Raw genomic sequence first — 17,081 nt, 5'->3', positions numbered from 1 at the left:
GGCAGCACATCCGTTCAATTTGCGGAAGCGGTTGTTGTTCAATGGCAATAGCGTATCGGTGACGTTAACTTATCAGGACATGATGTATACTGCCTTGTCATTGTAACAAGAGGCCAACTAAAGCGACAATCATATCCCACCTCTGAGAGGCTGACAACATGTTAATAGTAGCAGAAACCTTAGCAGTCGAACCCACGAGATTTGTATACTGCCAATGGGATCTCAAAATCCTAGTCCTCGGGCAAACAACATCACAAGCTCTTTTAGAGTTCAGGCTCAGTACTGTCTCGCCAGAGAGGGCGATCTCTCTAATCTCTCTTAAAGTCTGGGTGGTCAACATCACCATATTCTAAAGCTTCGGATGTATCTCGATGTGTTTCACTTCATCTTGGTTGTCGGTCTTCTGAATGGCTACGAAGTCTTGCAGCCGTTCAGAATGATCCAAGTAAATATTCATTGTTGTAGATATCACCCCAAAATCTAGTACACCATGAAATCTGTAAACTCCTCATCGGGAAGATAGGCCTGCTCATTGCCTTCCAACGTCCCGAGGTACCACGACAGATCGCTTCCATCAAACTCGCGGGCGGCAAACCCGTTTCCCAGATATCCGAATCGATTGTTTGTCGTGTATCGAAGATGATAATCTTCCCAGCGGGGCTGCTTCATGGTTTCGAAGAAGTGGATTCTGGACCCCGGCCACATCATCACCTCGCCATCGACCGTGCCCTGCTTGAACCACGAACGACATGGAGATGTCCAAGCCGTGCGGGGCATAAACTTTCTGTGATGCTCGAAGAATTCTGCGACTGCCTCCGCTTTGGGTTCAAAGGAGGTGACACCCTCCGATGACATTTTCTCGAGAATCTGGAGAAAGTGGCGCGACAGGGTTTCTGTGATGGGGAGGAAGCTGCCGTGGCCGTATGGGCCGAAGGGGCCGTTGAAAACTGTGAACCAACCCATGATTAGCGTACCGTATCGCCAGGAAGAAATCCCTGCATGAAGTGAAGCTTACTGAGATAGTTGGGGAAGTTCGGGACGGTGATGGAAAGGTAGGTCCTTGGGATGTCCTTCCACTGTTCACTGAGACTGCGGGATTCCCTGCCAATTGTAGGATACGATGGCCGCCAACTGACATCAAATCCAGTGGCACACACAATCACATCAACTTCATGCTCAACACCATCGGTGGTCTTGATCCCCCTGGGGGTGATCTCTGCGATTGACTGCGAAACGACCTCGGTATTGTCGCTGCAGAGTGCCTCGAGGTATCCGTTTCCGGGAGTAGGCCGACGGCAACCCACGGCAAAGTCCTTGGGCACGATGTGGTCAGCGATATCGGGCCGACTGGCGAGCTTGGTTCGCATGTCTTTCTCCGCGTACTGATCAATTGGCATATCCATAGTTAGTCTTGGGTGTATTCTGTCGTCAATTGCGAACGGGATCATATCGTACCGCTCTTGCGTTGGCCTGCTCTTCCGAGCCATTGAGGATGAATCGGAAACGTGAATTGAGCTCCGATTCGATCTTCTTTCGATAAGCCAGATATTTCTGAGGGTCGTTTTGAAGTATCTTCTTCTGTTTCGCAGTATCTGAAGGGCCATTAGCTCGGCGTGCCGTGGGTTTCACACCGGCGGGCCAAAGAAGACTGACATTGGAAGTTCGTCCCTCCCTTTCCTGCGAACCGCTGGCCGAATCCTGCGGTCACCCAAGATGCGCTGCGGATAAAGCATTTCAGGGACGAGACCACTGTATTGATTTGGTGAGAAACAGAAGTCTCGAATCAATTGTCCCGGTCAACTCACTTGGTTGGATGGTTGGAACAATTTGCACCGCCGAGGATCCTGAGCCGATCACGGCCACGCGTTTTCCTTTCAACTCGACTTGGTCATCCCAATGCGCACTATGAAGCATTGGGCCCTGGAAGGTTTCTCGCCCCTGAATCGCAGGCCATTTCCACTTGCTATGCACCCAAATAAATTATTTTTTGGCTCAGTCAATGCACTGACGAGTTAGTGGTTCAACTTACTTCAAGACCCCGGATGCGTTGACCAGGATGTGACCTCGATCCTCAAACACATCATCGGGATTGTCACCTCTTTGCACCTTCACACGCCACTGTTCGTCATGTTCATTCCACGATGCCCCTACGACTCGGTGACTGAGGCGAATATATTTGTGCAATCCGTGCTCGTCCGCAACTCGCTTGAAGTACTTCAAGATTTCAGGGGCGCCCGAGTAACTGCACCACCTCATGTCAGTCAGTCAGTTGGTGAAGATGGAGTCTTGTCAAAACGTACAATGAGGTCCAGTCAGGCGAGGGCGCCCATGAGAATTGATAGTTCACCGAAGGAATGTCACATCCACATCCGGGGTACCGATTCTCAAACCAAGTGCCACCAATCTCGGGGTTCTTCTCATACAGAACCAACTCGATGTCGAGTGTGCTCTGGTCGATATCGTGGGCGAAATTCAACGCGCTGGCGCCCGCTCCGATCACAATGATTCGGATCTTGCGACGCGAGCGACTCGGTTCATCGATGATCTCGTAAGACTCACGAGATTGAACCTTCGCTGTGGTATAATCGCCAATAGAGCCCATGTTGACAGAAGGGAATTAAAAATGGAAGTGGCTTGCGGGGTCAAACCTGGAATTTTCTGGCCTTGACCGAAAATATATATCGTGCAGTAACAGGGCTACACGACCATTTATGGTTCCGAAAGACTTGAGTTCCTGGCCGCGGACTCTCCAATATGGGTCTTTTGGATTGTCTGATTAACTTACGCCTCATGTTTGGTTGAGCACAAGTGAAATCAATGGATCTCGACATTGACAGCTGCGCAATGGGTGGAGCTCCACCAGAGCGTCCACATTGCCAGCCCCGCCTCCACTGCGGAGCTTTCTCCGATTTCCCCCCTCTTTCAATCTCTCTTATCGCCTTATCTCCATACAGCGGACGGAGGAACTCCTATCGTTATCGTGGGGTGAGTTTGGACGATTGGCGTATATATCTCTTTCCCCTAAGAACGAGAAAGAATGTGTAACGCAGATCGATCATTTCAGCTTGAACACACACCGTATTAGCATTGAATTTACACCTCTCACCTCTCACCTCTCACCTCTCACCTCTCACCTCTCACCTCCCATCACAATGCCCACCAGTACAGACACGAAGCCTCTGCGCATCTCAATCGGTGAGTCTCAAGCCAGTGCTTCAGGTCACAATTGTCATGTGACGAGCCCCCAATGCTAATGTCGAGTACGGCGAGCAGACCGAGGCGGGACCTTTACGGATTGTATCTGCAAAGTCGAGGGTGCGGAGGATATTGTCGCCAAAATTTTGTCGGTGGACCCGAAGAATTATGCGGATGCACCCACCGAAGCCATCCGTCGCGTCCTGGAAAAGTACTATAACTCCACCATTCCGCGTGGAACAGAGCTCGACCTGAAAGACGTCGGTACGATTTTGGTTTCCCTCCCTATTTTGGTAGCAGTACTAAGCTTCTTTGGCATCAGAATGGATCCGCATGGGCACCACGGTTGCAACAAATGCCCTACTCGAGAGGAAAGGCGAGCAGACAGCCTTACTGATCACCGAAGGCTTCAAGGATGTTCTCCAGATTGGTACCCAGAGCCGACCCCATATGTTTGACTTGACCATCCGGCGGCCGCTACCCTTATATTCCAAGGTCTCTGAAGTCAGAGAGCGCGTGACTGTGCAGGCTTGCAGCGACTCGGATCTCCGAAGGATACAACTATCATCCCCTCGGCCTGCCGAACAGGTCATGGGGGAGTCCGGAGAGATGATTCATGTCATCCAGCCCCTAGATCTGGCCAGCACGAGACTTGATCTCCAGAGAATCTACGACGAAGGGTTCCGCTCCCTGGCAGTGTGTCTCATGCATTCATACAGCTTTCCGAGGCACGAACGTCTAATCCGAGATCTAGCGCTCAAGGTTGGGTTCGAGAATGTGTCACTCTCACACGAGACATCCGCAAGGCCGAAGCTTATCCCCCGTGGTAACGCCACGGTTGTTGACGCATATTTGACCCCGAGCATCAAGCGATATCTTCAACAATTCTCAGACAGCTTCCCCAACATTGAAAAAGGTCGCACACGACTGGAATTCATGCAGTCCGATGGAGGCCTGGTACCTTCAGCTAGTCTCTCAGGGCTCCATTCCATTCTATCAGGGCCAGCCGGAGGCGTAATTGGCTATGCGCAGACCTGCTTCGATCCTGAAACTCGAAATCCGGTGATTGGTTTCGATATGGGCGGAACCAGCACTGACGTTAGTCGCTATGACGGCCAGCTGGATCATATCTTTGAAACAACGACGGCTGGAATCACCATCCACGCTCCACAGCTCAATGTCAATACAATTGCCGCAGGCGGCGGGAGTATCTTAAGCTGGAAGGATGGACTCATGTCCGTCGGACCGGAGAGCGCCTCTTCCAACCCTGGTCCTGCTTGCTACCGCAAAGGTGGTCCCCTGACCGTGACGGATGCCAATCTCGCGCTCGGTCGTTTGATTCCTGAGGAGTTTCCATCAGTCTTTGGTCCAAATGAGGACGAGCCATTAGACAGAGACGTCGTTCTTGAAAAGTTCGAGGAGCTAACCCAAGTTATAAACCAGGAGACGGGGATGTCACTTACATGGGCAGAAGTTGCAGATGGGTGAGTGATAGCAGAGTTGTATGTCATTGTATAGCCCCGCTAATCTGTACCATTGGAAAAGCTTTCTCCAAGTCGCCAATTCAGCAATGTGTGGGCCGATTCGGAGCTTGACCCTGGACAAGGGCCACGATGTTGCCAAACACCATCTCGCCTCCTTCGGCGGTGCGGGTGGCCAGCACGCTTGTGCCATTGCTAGCGATCTCGGTATACAACGCGTGCTCATCCATAAATACTCCTCCATTCTGTCTGCCTATGGAATCGGACTAGCAGATGTAGTGCATGAAGAGGAGCGAGTCTGCGCGACGGCGTTTGAGGAGTCCACTATCGAAGCTCTCAATGATTCCGTGGACAACCTTGTCGAGACTGCTCGTCGCAGCGAGACGATGGAGCCATTCAACAATGTCCAAGCTTGCCGATTTCTGAACATGAGATACGATGGCAGCGAGACCTCCATTATGATCCCCTGGGATAGCCCCGCTAGTGACGCGAAAGAAGCATTTGTCAATGCACATCATCAACAATTCGGATTCACTCCGGTAAACCGTGCTGTGTACGTGGACACCATTCGTGTCCGGGCGATTGGGTGCAGTACTTTCCAGGAAAGCTCCCCTCATCTCCAAGCCAAGTCTGTCTTGAACTCTACATCTAATACAATGGCGGCCACCCCGAGCTCGAGGGCTTCCACTTATTTCAGCTCGCTGGGTTGGGTGGACACTCCTGTCTTTAAACTTGATACACTTCCTGTGGCAAGCCAGATTCAAGGACCCGCGATGATTATAGACAAGACGCAGACGATCGTCGTCAGTCCCGATGCAAAAGCGACCGTCGCCCATGATATCTTGATTCTTGATCTCGAGTCACCCAACCCCAAGTCAACTAGCTCAGAAACCATTGACCCAATTCAGCTGTCCATCTTTCGGCATCGGTTCATGGGAGTGGCTGAGCAAATGGGTCGCGTGCTGCAGAATGTCAGTACCAGTGCAAATATTAAGGAGCGACTAGACTTCACTTGTGCGATTTTCACGCCGGAGGGGGACTTGGTTGCCAACGCCCCTCATGTACCAGCCATGATTGGAAGTATGGCCTTTGCCGTACGATCACAGATTGCTGAGTGGCAGGGAAAGCTGCAAGAAGGGGATGTCTTGCTTTCTAATACTCCAGGTATGTGATGCAGCTTATTCTCGTTCAAGACCCATGTCAATGCCTCTTGCTCACTGTCAACACAGCCTACGGAGGTGTTCATCTCCCCGACCTAACAGTAATCAGTCCGGTCTTCGACTCTGCTGGCAAGAATATTATATTCTGGGCCGCTTCACGCGGCCACCATGCTGATGTGCGTGACTTCTTTGTTGTTTTTCTATAATCATGCCCGCTGACTATCTCGGTCGGCAGGTTGGTGGGATACTCCCCGGATCGATGCCACCAATGTCGAAGCTTCTCGCGGAGGAAGGCGCTATCTTCAACTCGCATCTCCTGGTCCGTGCGGGCCACTTCGATGAGGATGAGCTATACCGCGTTCTCTGCGTAGAGCCAGCACGTTACCCAGGCAGCAGCGGGTCGCGACGATTCCAGGATAATGTCACTGATCTCAAGGCCCAAGTGGCCGCGAACCACTGCGGTGCTCGTCTCATGCAACGGCTTATCGAGGAGTACTCTTTCCCGGTAGTTCATGTATGTACCAACCTCGACGAAAGGAAAGGGATACGCTGTCTGATAGAGAATAGGTGTATATGGGTGCAATCCAAGACGCAGCAGAGCTGGCCGTGCGCACTCTGCTGAAGCGTCTTGCGCAGGAGCGCGGTGGAGAAGACATCTCGGCGGTGGACTACATGGACGATGGGACCCCGATCAAACTGAAAGTCACGATCAACCCTACCGACGGGTCTGCCATCTTTGACTTCACCGGCACTGGCCCCGAAGTATACGGTAATTATCTCCCTACACCATTTCCACGTAGCTGGTCCATCGCAATCTAATCCTATGGGTGACAGGAAACTGGAATGCTCCGATCGCAATTTGCAATTCCGCCGTCATTTTTGCTCTGCGCTGCATGGTCAATTCGGACATCCCGCTCAACCATGGCTGTATCAAGCCCGTCAAGATCATCATCCCGGAGGGCTCGCTCCTGTGTCCCAACCCGGAAGCGGCCGTCTGCGCCGGCAATGTGCTGACGTCGCAGCGCATCGTGGACGTCATCTTCAAGAGCTTCGGAGTGTGCGCCGCGAGCCAAGGATGCATGAACAATCTGACCTTCGGCAACGACGGCGAGGACGGGTTCGGATACTACGAAACCATCGCCGGGGGCAGCGGTGCCGGCCCCAGCTGGGCGGGAACCGGAGGCGTCCACACCAACATGACCAACACGCGGATCACCGACCCGGAGTCGCTCGAACGGCGATACCCGGTGCTCCTGCGACAGTTCAGTCTTCGTCAAGGCAGCGGTGGCGCAGGCAGGTACCCCGGTGGCGATGGAGTCATCCGGGAGCTTGAGCTGAGGCTCCCCATGTCGGTGTCGATCCTCTCGGAACGACGAAGTTTCGCACCGTACGGGATGGCAGGCGGAGAAGATGGCCAGCGGGGAAAGAATACGTGGATCACGAAGGCTGGTCGCCGGGTCAATGTCGGTGGAAAGAGTTCGGTCCAGGTTCAACCGGGCGATCGGTTCATGATCGAGACCCCTGGTGGTGGTGGTTATGGATCCCCTGAAGAGGTGGTCAGCAAAGACAGGGACGAGTCGATGGTGATGCCCGCATTCATACCGGTGGCTAATGGTAGTGTGGCTGCACATCGGACTTTGGCGGAACAGGTTTGAAACTGTGAATCCACCGAAGTAAGAAAGGTTCGGGCTTGCCACATCGAGGTCTATCTTAAGACGGTGGTTCTCAAAGGATGCCATCCAATCGACGCCAATGTTATACTAGGGAGCAATAGCGGCGTCTCACTGGACCGGAGAACCTCCTGGGCCATGGACTCTAGATACATGTCCGACTTCCAAAAGACGGGATAGTGAAATCTTCCTTAGATCGCTTGTACCCGTGGCACATATGGCAGTAATGTCTACCCTGCTCGCTGGAGATTGCATGGATGTGAGATATCAGAGTTGCTAAGTATTGCATCAAGGAATCACAAACTGGTTTCCATCGAACTGCAACGCGATAGTAATGTAGTCTCCTCCTGGATGGTACATTGTAGATTCTGTTGTGTTATGGAATGGGTAGATAGAGCAAAAGATGTAGCTAGATCAGAACGCCACTGAAGGATTTCCATAGTCAACCCTTTGCACACATATGAAGCTTGGTCAACATCTCGCAACATCGTCTGGTACTACATGATTCAGTGTTTCCTAGTGTCCTTCGAGTGGGGCTCACAATTATACCGAGGACCGAAATGAGCCTGGATTGAGCTACCTCTGTAGAGCCCTATCGAGGGGTAATCTTTTGAATGCCCACAATGGGCTCCTGGCCGCATTCCTCGCACTGACCACGGCTTAGTGGCAGTTTGGCCAGGAATAAATGAGCCTCGCCTGAAGTCCTGTTCCAAGACCTTGTAAGAGGCCGAGCAAGTTCCTTTGCATTCTCAGTTGTGCGTTGTTGACAATCAGCAATGAGAGACTCAGGAATCAGGATGGTTGAACCAATTTCGCTTGCATCCACTTTCCTTTTAGATGAGGCCGAGCGTGGCCTGCATTGTCACTCTGAGACTCTGATCATCTCCGAGTTCGCTCGTACAAGACCAAGTTGTGTCTTGATATCCCCCCTTCAACTCAAGAAGGGTCAAAGATTGGTCGGGGAATGATCCGTACGCAGGCCACTTACTTAAAGGGCGATCGTTCGGAAAGGGCTGTTGACTAATGAGCCCGTTAAAGCCTATCCGGCCCCACTCTAGGCGCACGTTACGTATATCATTAGCAATAGAGATTTCCTCCACCACGGTTGCCGCGGATGTATCTTTACCCGCCACCAGGTGATATTATTGTGCATAGCGTGAAGTGGTAACTACCTCTAAGTTGAATCCAGCAGCAGACGTGCTTTCGCAGTGAGAGCCCTTACACAAAAGGCAGAAAAGGCAATGGTTGGGGAGAGATGTACTGAAGATTCGACCAGCACGAGATCTGGATAATGAGTACCATACAGAGAGATACGATACATATCTGGGCGAGGTTCTCCACACCATTCCTGTATTAACTGCATATAGTCTCTCTCGGACACCTTCCGAGTCCCGACCGATGCCCAGATAAGCTTGACATTGTCAAGTCGATCGATAGTTTCCCACGAGGACCCACAGCAAAGCCGCAACGGTGACAGAAACGCATAGATTCGAAGCCCGACTTAGCTCCCTTCAGTGATAACCACCTTCTGCCCGAGATTGTGGAGCACGATAGCTGCGAAAGGTCGCACAACAATTGCCTCGCTCAGGTTAAGTGGCTTTCAAGGGGTAGCAGAACAGATATAAAAGGTCATTCGTTCACCAAGAACTCTTTTGCTTTGATTCCCCCACAAACAAACCATTGAATCCTTTCAAGTCACAACTCTCCTTTCCTCCGCCATATTGCAGTCACATCCATGCTTGCCGACGGGTATATCATCTTTCTTACTCTTGTCCTTGATCTTTGTGCTGCTGTTATCCGTTACCGAACCGGAGAATGGTCCTCTCCCGCCAAGTCCTTTCTGGTCTGCTCGCATTTGGCCTTGCTGGGCGTTGCCTTGCGGGCTACAACGGGACTCACGTAACTTACATCCCGGAGTCCACCGAGTGGGATGGCGCAGGTACCAATCTGACCGTCACCTTTGACACGGTCAATGCCGACTACGTGAGTCTTTACGCGCAGGACGGGGAACTCGCCAAGCGCACGGGGATCGCCACTGCTGTGGCCTACGCGACGGTGGTCGGCGGCGTCTCGACCGTTGTTCTCGCCGCGGAGGCTGGCGTCAATATCTACGAGTACATTGCCGCGATCATCAAGGCCAAGTCCACCGCCGACTCGTGCACGATCACCTACGGCGTCGACTCCGAAGAAAGCTATGTCGAGGGCTACGCCTACGAGGCCACGACCTCCGGCTCGAACTGCGAGACCACCGCGGAGAAAAAGACGATCCTAGCCGCTGTCGAGAAGTGCGCCACTGCCCTCAACGCCGCAGGCGCCGTCCGCGGCTGCTGCACGATGACCCATGGAGGCACCTGGGAGGGTCACTTGCGCTTGACCGCGGAGCCAAGCGTTTACCCTGCTACCACGGTGACTTGTTGAGGGGAATGAGATAGACTGATAAATGAAGGGCTTTTTGTATCGAATGAAGAATGCAATTACTTATGTCTTTGCGAGTGTGTAGTATTCACCCTGACTAGATTGTTCACGTGTAACGCTTCTCCTCCTTGACTTCTTTCTGTGATCCTCACCTCCTTCCTTACACCACTCACATGTCCGAAGTATGCGATAGATCGATAGAGTAGATGATCGAACTTATCAGCACCTCTGGCCCGCTTCTGACCCGGTGGGTTGGGGCTTCTTCAAGTTGTCGGCGAGTTGCAGGGTGGCGAGGAAGCCTCCGACACCAAAGCCGAAACTCATCGTGAAGATGAGGAGATATCATCCAGTAGTCAAACTAATATGCTCCGTCGGGGGGCTGCGAAAGGAGAACTGTAGAACTTTGGGGACACGACAGAACTGCGACCGAGCTGAGTAGCAGGGTGTCTGAGCGCGATCGTAGCGTAGCCGCCTATGCACGCTGACAGGGATCTTGCAAGGCAACCGCTCGAACAAATGGAGATGTTGGCTACCTAGTACCTTGATCACTAATCAGTAAGGATGACCTGCTGACTCTATTCGCGCCTGGACAGCTTTACTCCAAGCTCGGAGACCTGAACTGGATCATTCCGATGCCCTATCCAACCGTCATCCCCCCATTAATCCTCACTGTCTGCCCGTTAACCCACGAGCTCTCATCGCTCGCAATAAAGGTAACAACATTTGCAACTTCCTCCGGCGTACCCAGTCTTCCAGCAGGCGCAATGTTATTCTGCATCTGGACCATCTGCTCCGTCTTGCCGACAAAGTACGCATCTGTCCCAATCGGCCCCGGCGCAATCGTGTTCACTGTGATCTGGCGCTTCCCAAGGTCCTTCGCCAATACGCGCGTCATCTGCTCAATGGCTCCTTTGCTGGCTGTGTACAACAGATAATTTGGAGTAACCATGCTAAACGCAGCCAGGGAAGTCGAGAAAAGCATCACGCGTCCGCCATCCGGTATAAACGGTGCGGCTTCCTGTATGGTAAACAGGGGTCCCTTGCCATTTGCCGTGAAAAGCGTATAAAAGCAGTCTCTGTGACACTAGCAAGATCCCCTTGCTGCCAGAGCAATCCGGTATTAAGGATAAGCGTATCGATCTTTCCAAAGCGATCAACAGTGGCCTTGGTAAGACAGGATATTTTCTTGCGCCTTGAGATGTCTGCTTGCACTGCGATTGCGCGATCAGCGCCAATCTGCAAGACGACTTCTTCTGCTGCGGCGGATGAAGAGATGTAGTTTATCACGACGCTTGCGCCTTTGTTTGCAAGGGCTAGGGCTGTTGCGCGGCCGATTCCGCGGGATGCGCCGGTGACGAGGGCGACTTTTCCTTGGAGGCGGGACATTGCTATGGAGATTTATTTCTTAGGGTTCGATTTTACAGATGTAGTAAGTGGTTAACTGAATGATATTGACGGGAATCAGGGTTAATTTTTATTTCTGGTTCTGGTTCTGCTTCTGCTTTTGTTGCTGTTGCTGTTGTCCTTGTTCGAGGTCAGCTAGGCTCTGGGCTTTTATAATTTCGTACCTACTTACTGTACAGTACATACCTACCTGGGAATGGATCTCAGTGGTTGAACGAACGAGTCGACCAACCACGATATGACCATACTTTAGAGCCAAAATCATGACGGTCCAGGATGATCACGTCATCGTCGGTAACTTATAATTTCCGAAGCTAAATCCATCCTATAACTAAGCCACTGAGCCACTTAGCCACTTAGGTCACGCACTGCTGCATAAATCCGAAATAGTGGTTTATCGCCAGGTTGCCAGTCTATCTATATCGTGCTGGCGATGGAAAACGCGCGTCCCACACCCTGCCCAACATCCGAGCGATAAGACCGTGATCGAGGTCGGCGTCACCGGGTTTACGGCGGAGACCGACAGGGCCGAAAGCACTGGTCAGTGTGGTCGGCGCTCCTCGTGTGGTGGAAGGCCGAACGTTGAGTGGTTAAGGTGTAACTATATAGTATCACAGTTACCCTGCTCCTCTTTGCCATGCCCCATTCCATCTTTCTAATAGCGCATACTGCGATAGGCGTCATGGTAAATCCTACAGACCCTAAGCTGCAAGGCTTTGATCTCATCTCTGCCGCATACAAAACGGTCGGCGACCATGCCATCCGCACAGACATCCTCGTGCCTCAAGCACCACATACCGGCAGAAGGCCTACAATCATTCGCTTCCATGGTGGTGGACTAGTACGCTGTTTCCTTTTTTTATTTTTTATTTTTTTTCCTACCTTGTGCTGACCTGGTGTTTAGCAAAGTTAAAAATACTGACTGGGACTAGATGATCGCCGATTCCCTCTTCATGGCCTTTTGGGCACCATGGTTGTCCGACCTGGCCCTCGAGCACGGCGCCGTGATCATCAGTCCTAATTACCGACTCATGCCACAAGCGAACGGCCTAGATATCCTTGAAGATATTGAAGACCTCTGGAAATGGGTAAACTCTTCAGCCGTGCAAGACCTTCTTGCAGCACACAGCATCCCAACCGAACTCGACCTCTCCCGCGTCTTAGTAGTAGGAGAGTCGGCGGGCGGACTTCTAACTCTTAACTTCGCGCTCTCGCATGCAAATGAAATTCGCGCTGCTACTGCATGCTACCCCATGGCAGACATCTCCTCCTTTAACAGCCCCGCGGTGGCACCACCATTCGGACATCACACACCAGAGTCGATCGTTAACGAAGCTCTAGCGTCTGAGAGAGGTAAAAAGATCATGACATCGTGGAGCGAGCCCGAGAGTCTCCCATTTATGCTCTCAGCGATCGAGCATGGTCGTCTGGGTGAATGGTATAAGCGGGGCACAGAGGGCAATCCACGAGCTGCATTACTATCGCCAATGCAGCGACTACAACCAGGTGTTGGATTCCCACGAGGAGGAATTGTATGCATTCATGGAAAACAGGATAGTGTGGTACCCGTATCGCAATCCGAGAATTTCATCGCTCGGGCGCGGGAGATCACCCAGGGACAGGCTGTGAATGAGAGACTGGTGCTGACAGTGCAGGATGGGGAGCATGGATTCGATGACATACACTATGAAACTAAATGGCTCAAGGACACCTTAACGACGGCAGTTGAGACATGGCTAGAATAGAATATCGCTAGCCCTCCATCGGACGTATAGCTCGGTGCAGTCTACCCATCACTCAGTATATTCAACAAGAAGCGCAATGGAGTTTAGACTATACTGAGCTTTTACGTGATATGTTCTACATTACAAGCTTCTGTTGGTCTGGGCAATCGAACAGGTAGTTTTCCGCGGAAAGGTGCGTTGGAAAGACAAGCGGGGGATTGGATTGACAAGGTCACATGACTGTTCACGGAGTCCAGACTGCTGCCCAGGCATCAGTCAAGTCGCAATGACACATTACTGTCCATCCTTAATCCTAGGATATTGACTGTTCACTTGCCTACACCCAGCCACACTCGTTGTTAGATCTTGTCTCTAAATTCCGACCACTGACAAAAATGTGCCTTGCAGCCTTGGTGGGGCCATCAAATTCCGTTCCAAGTTTGTCGTTGTTTGTCTGTGTTTGTCTGTGTTTGTCTGTGTTTGCTTGTGTGAGTGATTGGGTGATTGGGCGGTCTAGCCGAATTGGAGACTCCACACCGAATGCAAACAGTCCAAATGCAACAAACAGAAGTGGTAGGTAGTAATCATCCACTATGCCTACCACCTGCCAAAGAGTCGATCAGACGTTTAAGAACGATGGGATGGATACTTGAAATATGGAATCTTTTCCTCTCACTTCTTTCTTCTGTGTCATCTCTGACTCCTGTCTCCTGCAAGCATCGCCTTCAGTTCAACCTGTTATTCCTAATATTCATAGTGCAAACTACAAGATCTTTCCTTGACTACAAAGAGCATGCCGAATCGTATCGCAGTGTACGGCCATCGGGGCTGGGTGGGATCCGCAATTGTTAGGAGCTTGAGTCAATCGCCCGCCGTCGTCAAGGTTCTTTATCGCCCGGGGTCCAATGCGCAAGGCTTGCCTTCAAATGTGACTGCAGTTCAGGTTGATATCACCGATGAGGAGGCTCTGGTGGCCGCTCTCCGGGATGTCGATATTCTCATGTGAGATGCCCTAACTATCAGACACAGATTTTGCACACTTCACAGGCTGATAGATGGGCAACAGCTCCCTAGTCGGCCATTCTGCAATTGAGTTCCAGCACAATCTGATCAGGGCTATCCCAAAGACCAATGTTCAATTGTTTGTGCCTTCCGATCTCGCCGTGAGATACAGCGGGCAGGGACTCGGGATTGAGCTCATCAATGCCAAGATCAAAGTGGAAGAGGCAGCGGAGAGATTGGGCGTGCCGACAACAGTCGTGTTGACCGGCAACTTCGCGGAGTTTGCGCTTGACACACTGTAAGTAGACCCTGGGTCCACTCTGTGGCTGGGCCATGGGTCAGACAAAACAGGGACTGGTGGCTGACATCTGTGGCCAGAGCCATGGGGGTGGATTGTAGGCACAATCGCATCATTTTCACGGGAAACAGTGCATCACAGCCACTGAATCTCTGGTAAAACTCCGCTGGAACGCCAATCCCTTGCTGCCGCTAATTGCTACCCTCGCTGCTTAGTACCCGTGAATATGTTGCAGCAGCCTTTGCGTCCATCTTCAGCACCACGCTTATACCTCAGCTTCAAAATCGCACCCTCAGCTTGTCAGAACTAAAACCAACCGGAGACGAGATTGCACAAGCCCTTACGCAGAGGTTTGGAGCAACCCCAGCGAAGTTCACGGTTCCCCTTGGAGAGGTCACCTGCCGAGTAGACGCCATGATCGAGGCCAACAACCCTCTAGCGCTTGCCTGGTACACGCGTAAGAACTGGGGAAATGGTGATCAGCTGAAATTCCTCGGGTCAGACATTTGGGAAGTGGATGGCTATGACAAGAAATCCATTGAGGACCTGGTGGTCGCAGGAAAGCTCGGAGAGTATCGGGCTATGCCGGAACAGATTACCAGCATCTTTGAGTCTGAGTTCTTGAACTGTCAATAGGCTTGGACGGCTTGGAGATTCCAAGATGCATGTTTATATTCAGCTCATATAGTACACATCCCTCATAGCATGTTATCTACATATCAAATTGTGACCAAGAAAGAACTACCGGGAGAGCAACAGAGGTGTTTATTTACCCAATTGGCTATACAAGAATTGCATGCTACTATCTTCATAGTTGAATTGATAGAGACTATCAAGGTGACTCTATGGCATGTTATCACTTCTTGGGCTTTAAGTAGTGGGTGGTCGGTCCTGGCGGATGGTTTCTGCTGCCATGGAGCGAGCTTATGCCTAACGGTTCCACGACCTTTCCATTTAACAGATCGCATACCATCGGTTGTCGGCTGAATTCGTGGTTCTCTTTGCCTGAGACAGACACAACTCCCTGTTGAGACTGTGCGAAGTGGTCAACTAGAGGGGTGGGATTTACATAAAACGAAGCCACAACATATCAATTTCAGCAGTCGGTGCATAGGAGCATGGTAGCTACCTCCACAGACCAACACCCAGTGTACTGCTCGATGGTGTCGAGGAGAGTAGAGCCAAGCGGGCTGCTGGCGAGTGATTTGAAGTAAAATCATCGCCTTCCTTGTCTGCGCGCAGAGGCCTAAGGAGCTTGTCCTTTGCCTGTATCGATGACCTGCGGTGAGTCTCTTTCTCGCTTGACCTCCACGAATCGATATGTCCACGTCCAAAATGTTCAATCTTGAGGATACGGCTACGGAGTCAAGAAGAGGAGCAAATTTTGGGTTATTTAGAGCCCAGTTTACAGTGATCCTGAATATAAGGAAATAACTGCCAGCGCAATCTCCCAACCAATCAGACCCCACAAACAACTTCATCATTCACTCCCTATACCACCATGATATTAACTACAGCTCGCATTGGTGAGTTTCTCTTGAATAACGTTGGTGCTCAAGGGTTATAATGGCCTCAACAACTCTTCTCTTGTTCTCTCCATCCCCCACTCCATCGTCTCCTCTCATCTTCATCATCTCTCCTTCCTCCTTTCATACCGTATGTCAGCCTCCACTTGACAGAAATCATGAAGCTCTCCACATTGTGGTCTGTCTTCAGCCTCGCTGTCGCTGCTGGCGTTGCAGTGGGTGATCCTTCCTCTCTTTCTGATGCCACCGTTATTGAGGCGACCAGCCTTGCGACGAGCACCTCCTGCGTCACTTATCACACGTTCGTCACACATACCTACACTGTCAAAAAGGGAACAACCGTCTCGCAGACTGATAGCAAGACTCCTTCTGTTCCTGTCGCTGTAACGTCTACAGCCTCGAAGCCCGCTGACAGACCTTCAACTTTGACTCAAGGTGTTCTTTCTACCACCAGTGGCCCTGTCGTCTCGAAGATCTCTTCATCAACCGCTCCTTCTCCGGTGCTTCCTTTCCCTTTTACCTTTTCTCTGCCAGGTATCGGGATATGGCCGCCTGTCAGAAGCTCCTCGACCTCGAACCATGGAACAGCGCCGACTGGTGGAACTCACAGCAGCGGGACCTGGCTTTCTCCTACCGAGCCTCAGCCTCCTCGTGGAACATCTAGTGTTGAACCAGCTTTCACAAGTAGTACCACCGACGTAACAGGGAAGACCAGTTCCGTGCAAGGCAGTGCTAAGCCCAGTGGGGGAGCGACCACCGGGACCACGCATGCTAAGATTACGGGCGATAGGACAGGGGTCATCAGTACTACCTATACCAGAGCAACAAGTGTCACAGACTCTGCTGGTGTAACGCTCACCCAGCCAACTTCCATGTCTATCAGCCTACCTCCAAGCTCTATGATTACCTCCAGCGCGTCCGTCATCGCCGTTCGCTTCCACAATATCGTCCCGATTGTCAAATTCTGGGAAGTGGGCCCTGAGCCCCGGCCAGATAAACAACTCATCGATAACGTCAAGAGAATCAAGGATGATATTGCTGACCTGGCAAAGAACATGGGCGAGAAGCTCCCGAAGTGCAACCAGAAGAAACGCGGTCTCTTTGACGGTCTTATGAACCTCGCCAGAGACACCACCGGCCAGATTTTGGATAAGCTCGGTTGTCTTGAGAACAAACTGGATGACCTTGTGGATAAGGTCAAGAAGA

At 51.6% G+C, this 17,081-nt stretch overlaps 6 protein-coding genes across 6 annotated transcripts; 4 read left to right on the top strand and 2 right to left on the bottom strand.

Annotated features, from left to right (window-relative positions):
- Positions 1–480: 480 nt before the first annotated feature.
- On the bottom strand, positions 481–2,602 carry BO86DRAFT_435658 (flavin-containing monooxygenase; the record flags this gene model as incomplete). The annotated part of the gene is made up of 6 exons (XM_025675971.1): positions 481–947; positions 1,016–1,382; positions 1,456–1,592; positions 1,806–1,963; positions 2,030–2,242; positions 2,301–2,602. 6 exons carry the CDS (start codon positions 2,600–2,602, stop codon positions 481–483), a joined length of 1,644 nt encoding a protein of 547 aa, XP_025525508.1.
- A 550-nt stretch (positions 2,603–3,152) lies between these two features.
- BO86DRAFT_435654 (putative 5-oxoprolinase) lies at positions 3,153–7,639 on the top strand (the record flags this gene model as incomplete). Its single annotated transcript, XM_025675970.1, has 8 exons — positions 3,153–3,195; positions 3,271–3,459; positions 3,518–4,679; positions 4,741–5,840; positions 5,906–6,012; positions 6,072–6,350; positions 6,404–6,605; positions 6,671–7,639. 8 exons carry the CDS (start codon positions 3,153–3,155, stop codon positions 7,489–7,491), a joined length of 3,903 nt encoding a protein of 1,300 aa, XP_025525507.1. The 3' UTR covers positions 7,492–7,639.
- A 1,448-nt stretch (positions 7,640–9,087) lies between these two features.
- Positions 9,088–9,924, top strand: BO86DRAFT_435648 (uncharacterized protein; the record flags this gene model as incomplete). Its single annotated transcript, XM_025675969.1, has 1 exon — positions 9,088–9,924. Exon 1 carries the CDS (start codon positions 9,322–9,324, stop codon positions 9,922–9,924), a length of 603 nt encoding a protein of 200 aa, XP_025525506.1. The 5' UTR covers positions 9,088–9,321.
- Positions 9,925–10,487: 563 nt separating this feature from the next.
- On the bottom strand, positions 10,488–11,307 carry BO86DRAFT_411448 (putative oxidoreductase, short-chain dehydrogenase/reductase family; the record flags this gene model as incomplete). Its single annotated transcript, XM_025674585.1, has 2 exons — positions 10,488–10,939; positions 11,005–11,307. The coding sequence occupies 2 exons, from the start codon at positions 11,305–11,307 to the stop codon at positions 10,559–10,561; spliced, it is 684 nt and encodes a 227-aa protein (XP_025525505.1). The 3' UTR covers positions 10,488–10,558.
- A 399-nt stretch (positions 11,308–11,706) lies between these two features.
- BO86DRAFT_342916 (uncharacterized protein) lies at positions 11,707–13,064 on the top strand (the record flags this gene model as incomplete). Its single annotated transcript, XM_025669132.1, has 2 exons — positions 11,707–12,166; positions 12,258–13,064. Coding segments are annotated over exons 1-2 (1,011 nt in total), but the record flags the coding sequence as incomplete, so codon positions are not given.
- A 643-nt stretch (positions 13,065–13,707) lies between these two features.
- BO86DRAFT_366327 (NAD(P)-binding protein) lies at positions 13,708–14,985 on the top strand (the record flags this gene model as incomplete). Its single annotated transcript, XM_025670096.1, has 4 exons — positions 13,708–14,051; positions 14,116–14,349; positions 14,430–14,504; positions 14,565–14,985. The coding sequence occupies exons 1-4, from the start codon at positions 13,843–13,845 to the stop codon at positions 14,983–14,985; spliced, it is 939 nt and encodes a 312-aa protein (XP_025525503.1). The 5' UTR covers positions 13,708–13,842.
- Positions 14,986–17,081: the final 2,096 nt, after the last annotated feature.

The sequence above is a fragment of the Aspergillus japonicus genome (genome assembly GCF_003184785.1).
Source record: "Aspergillus japonicus CBS 114.51 unplaced genomic scaffold BO86scaffold_43, whole genome shotgun sequence".
Taxonomy (NCBI): Eukaryota; Fungi; Ascomycota; class Eurotiomycetes; order Eurotiales; family Aspergillaceae; genus Aspergillus; species Aspergillus japonicus.
This window is presented reverse-complemented; position numbering and strand designations above follow the sequence as displayed.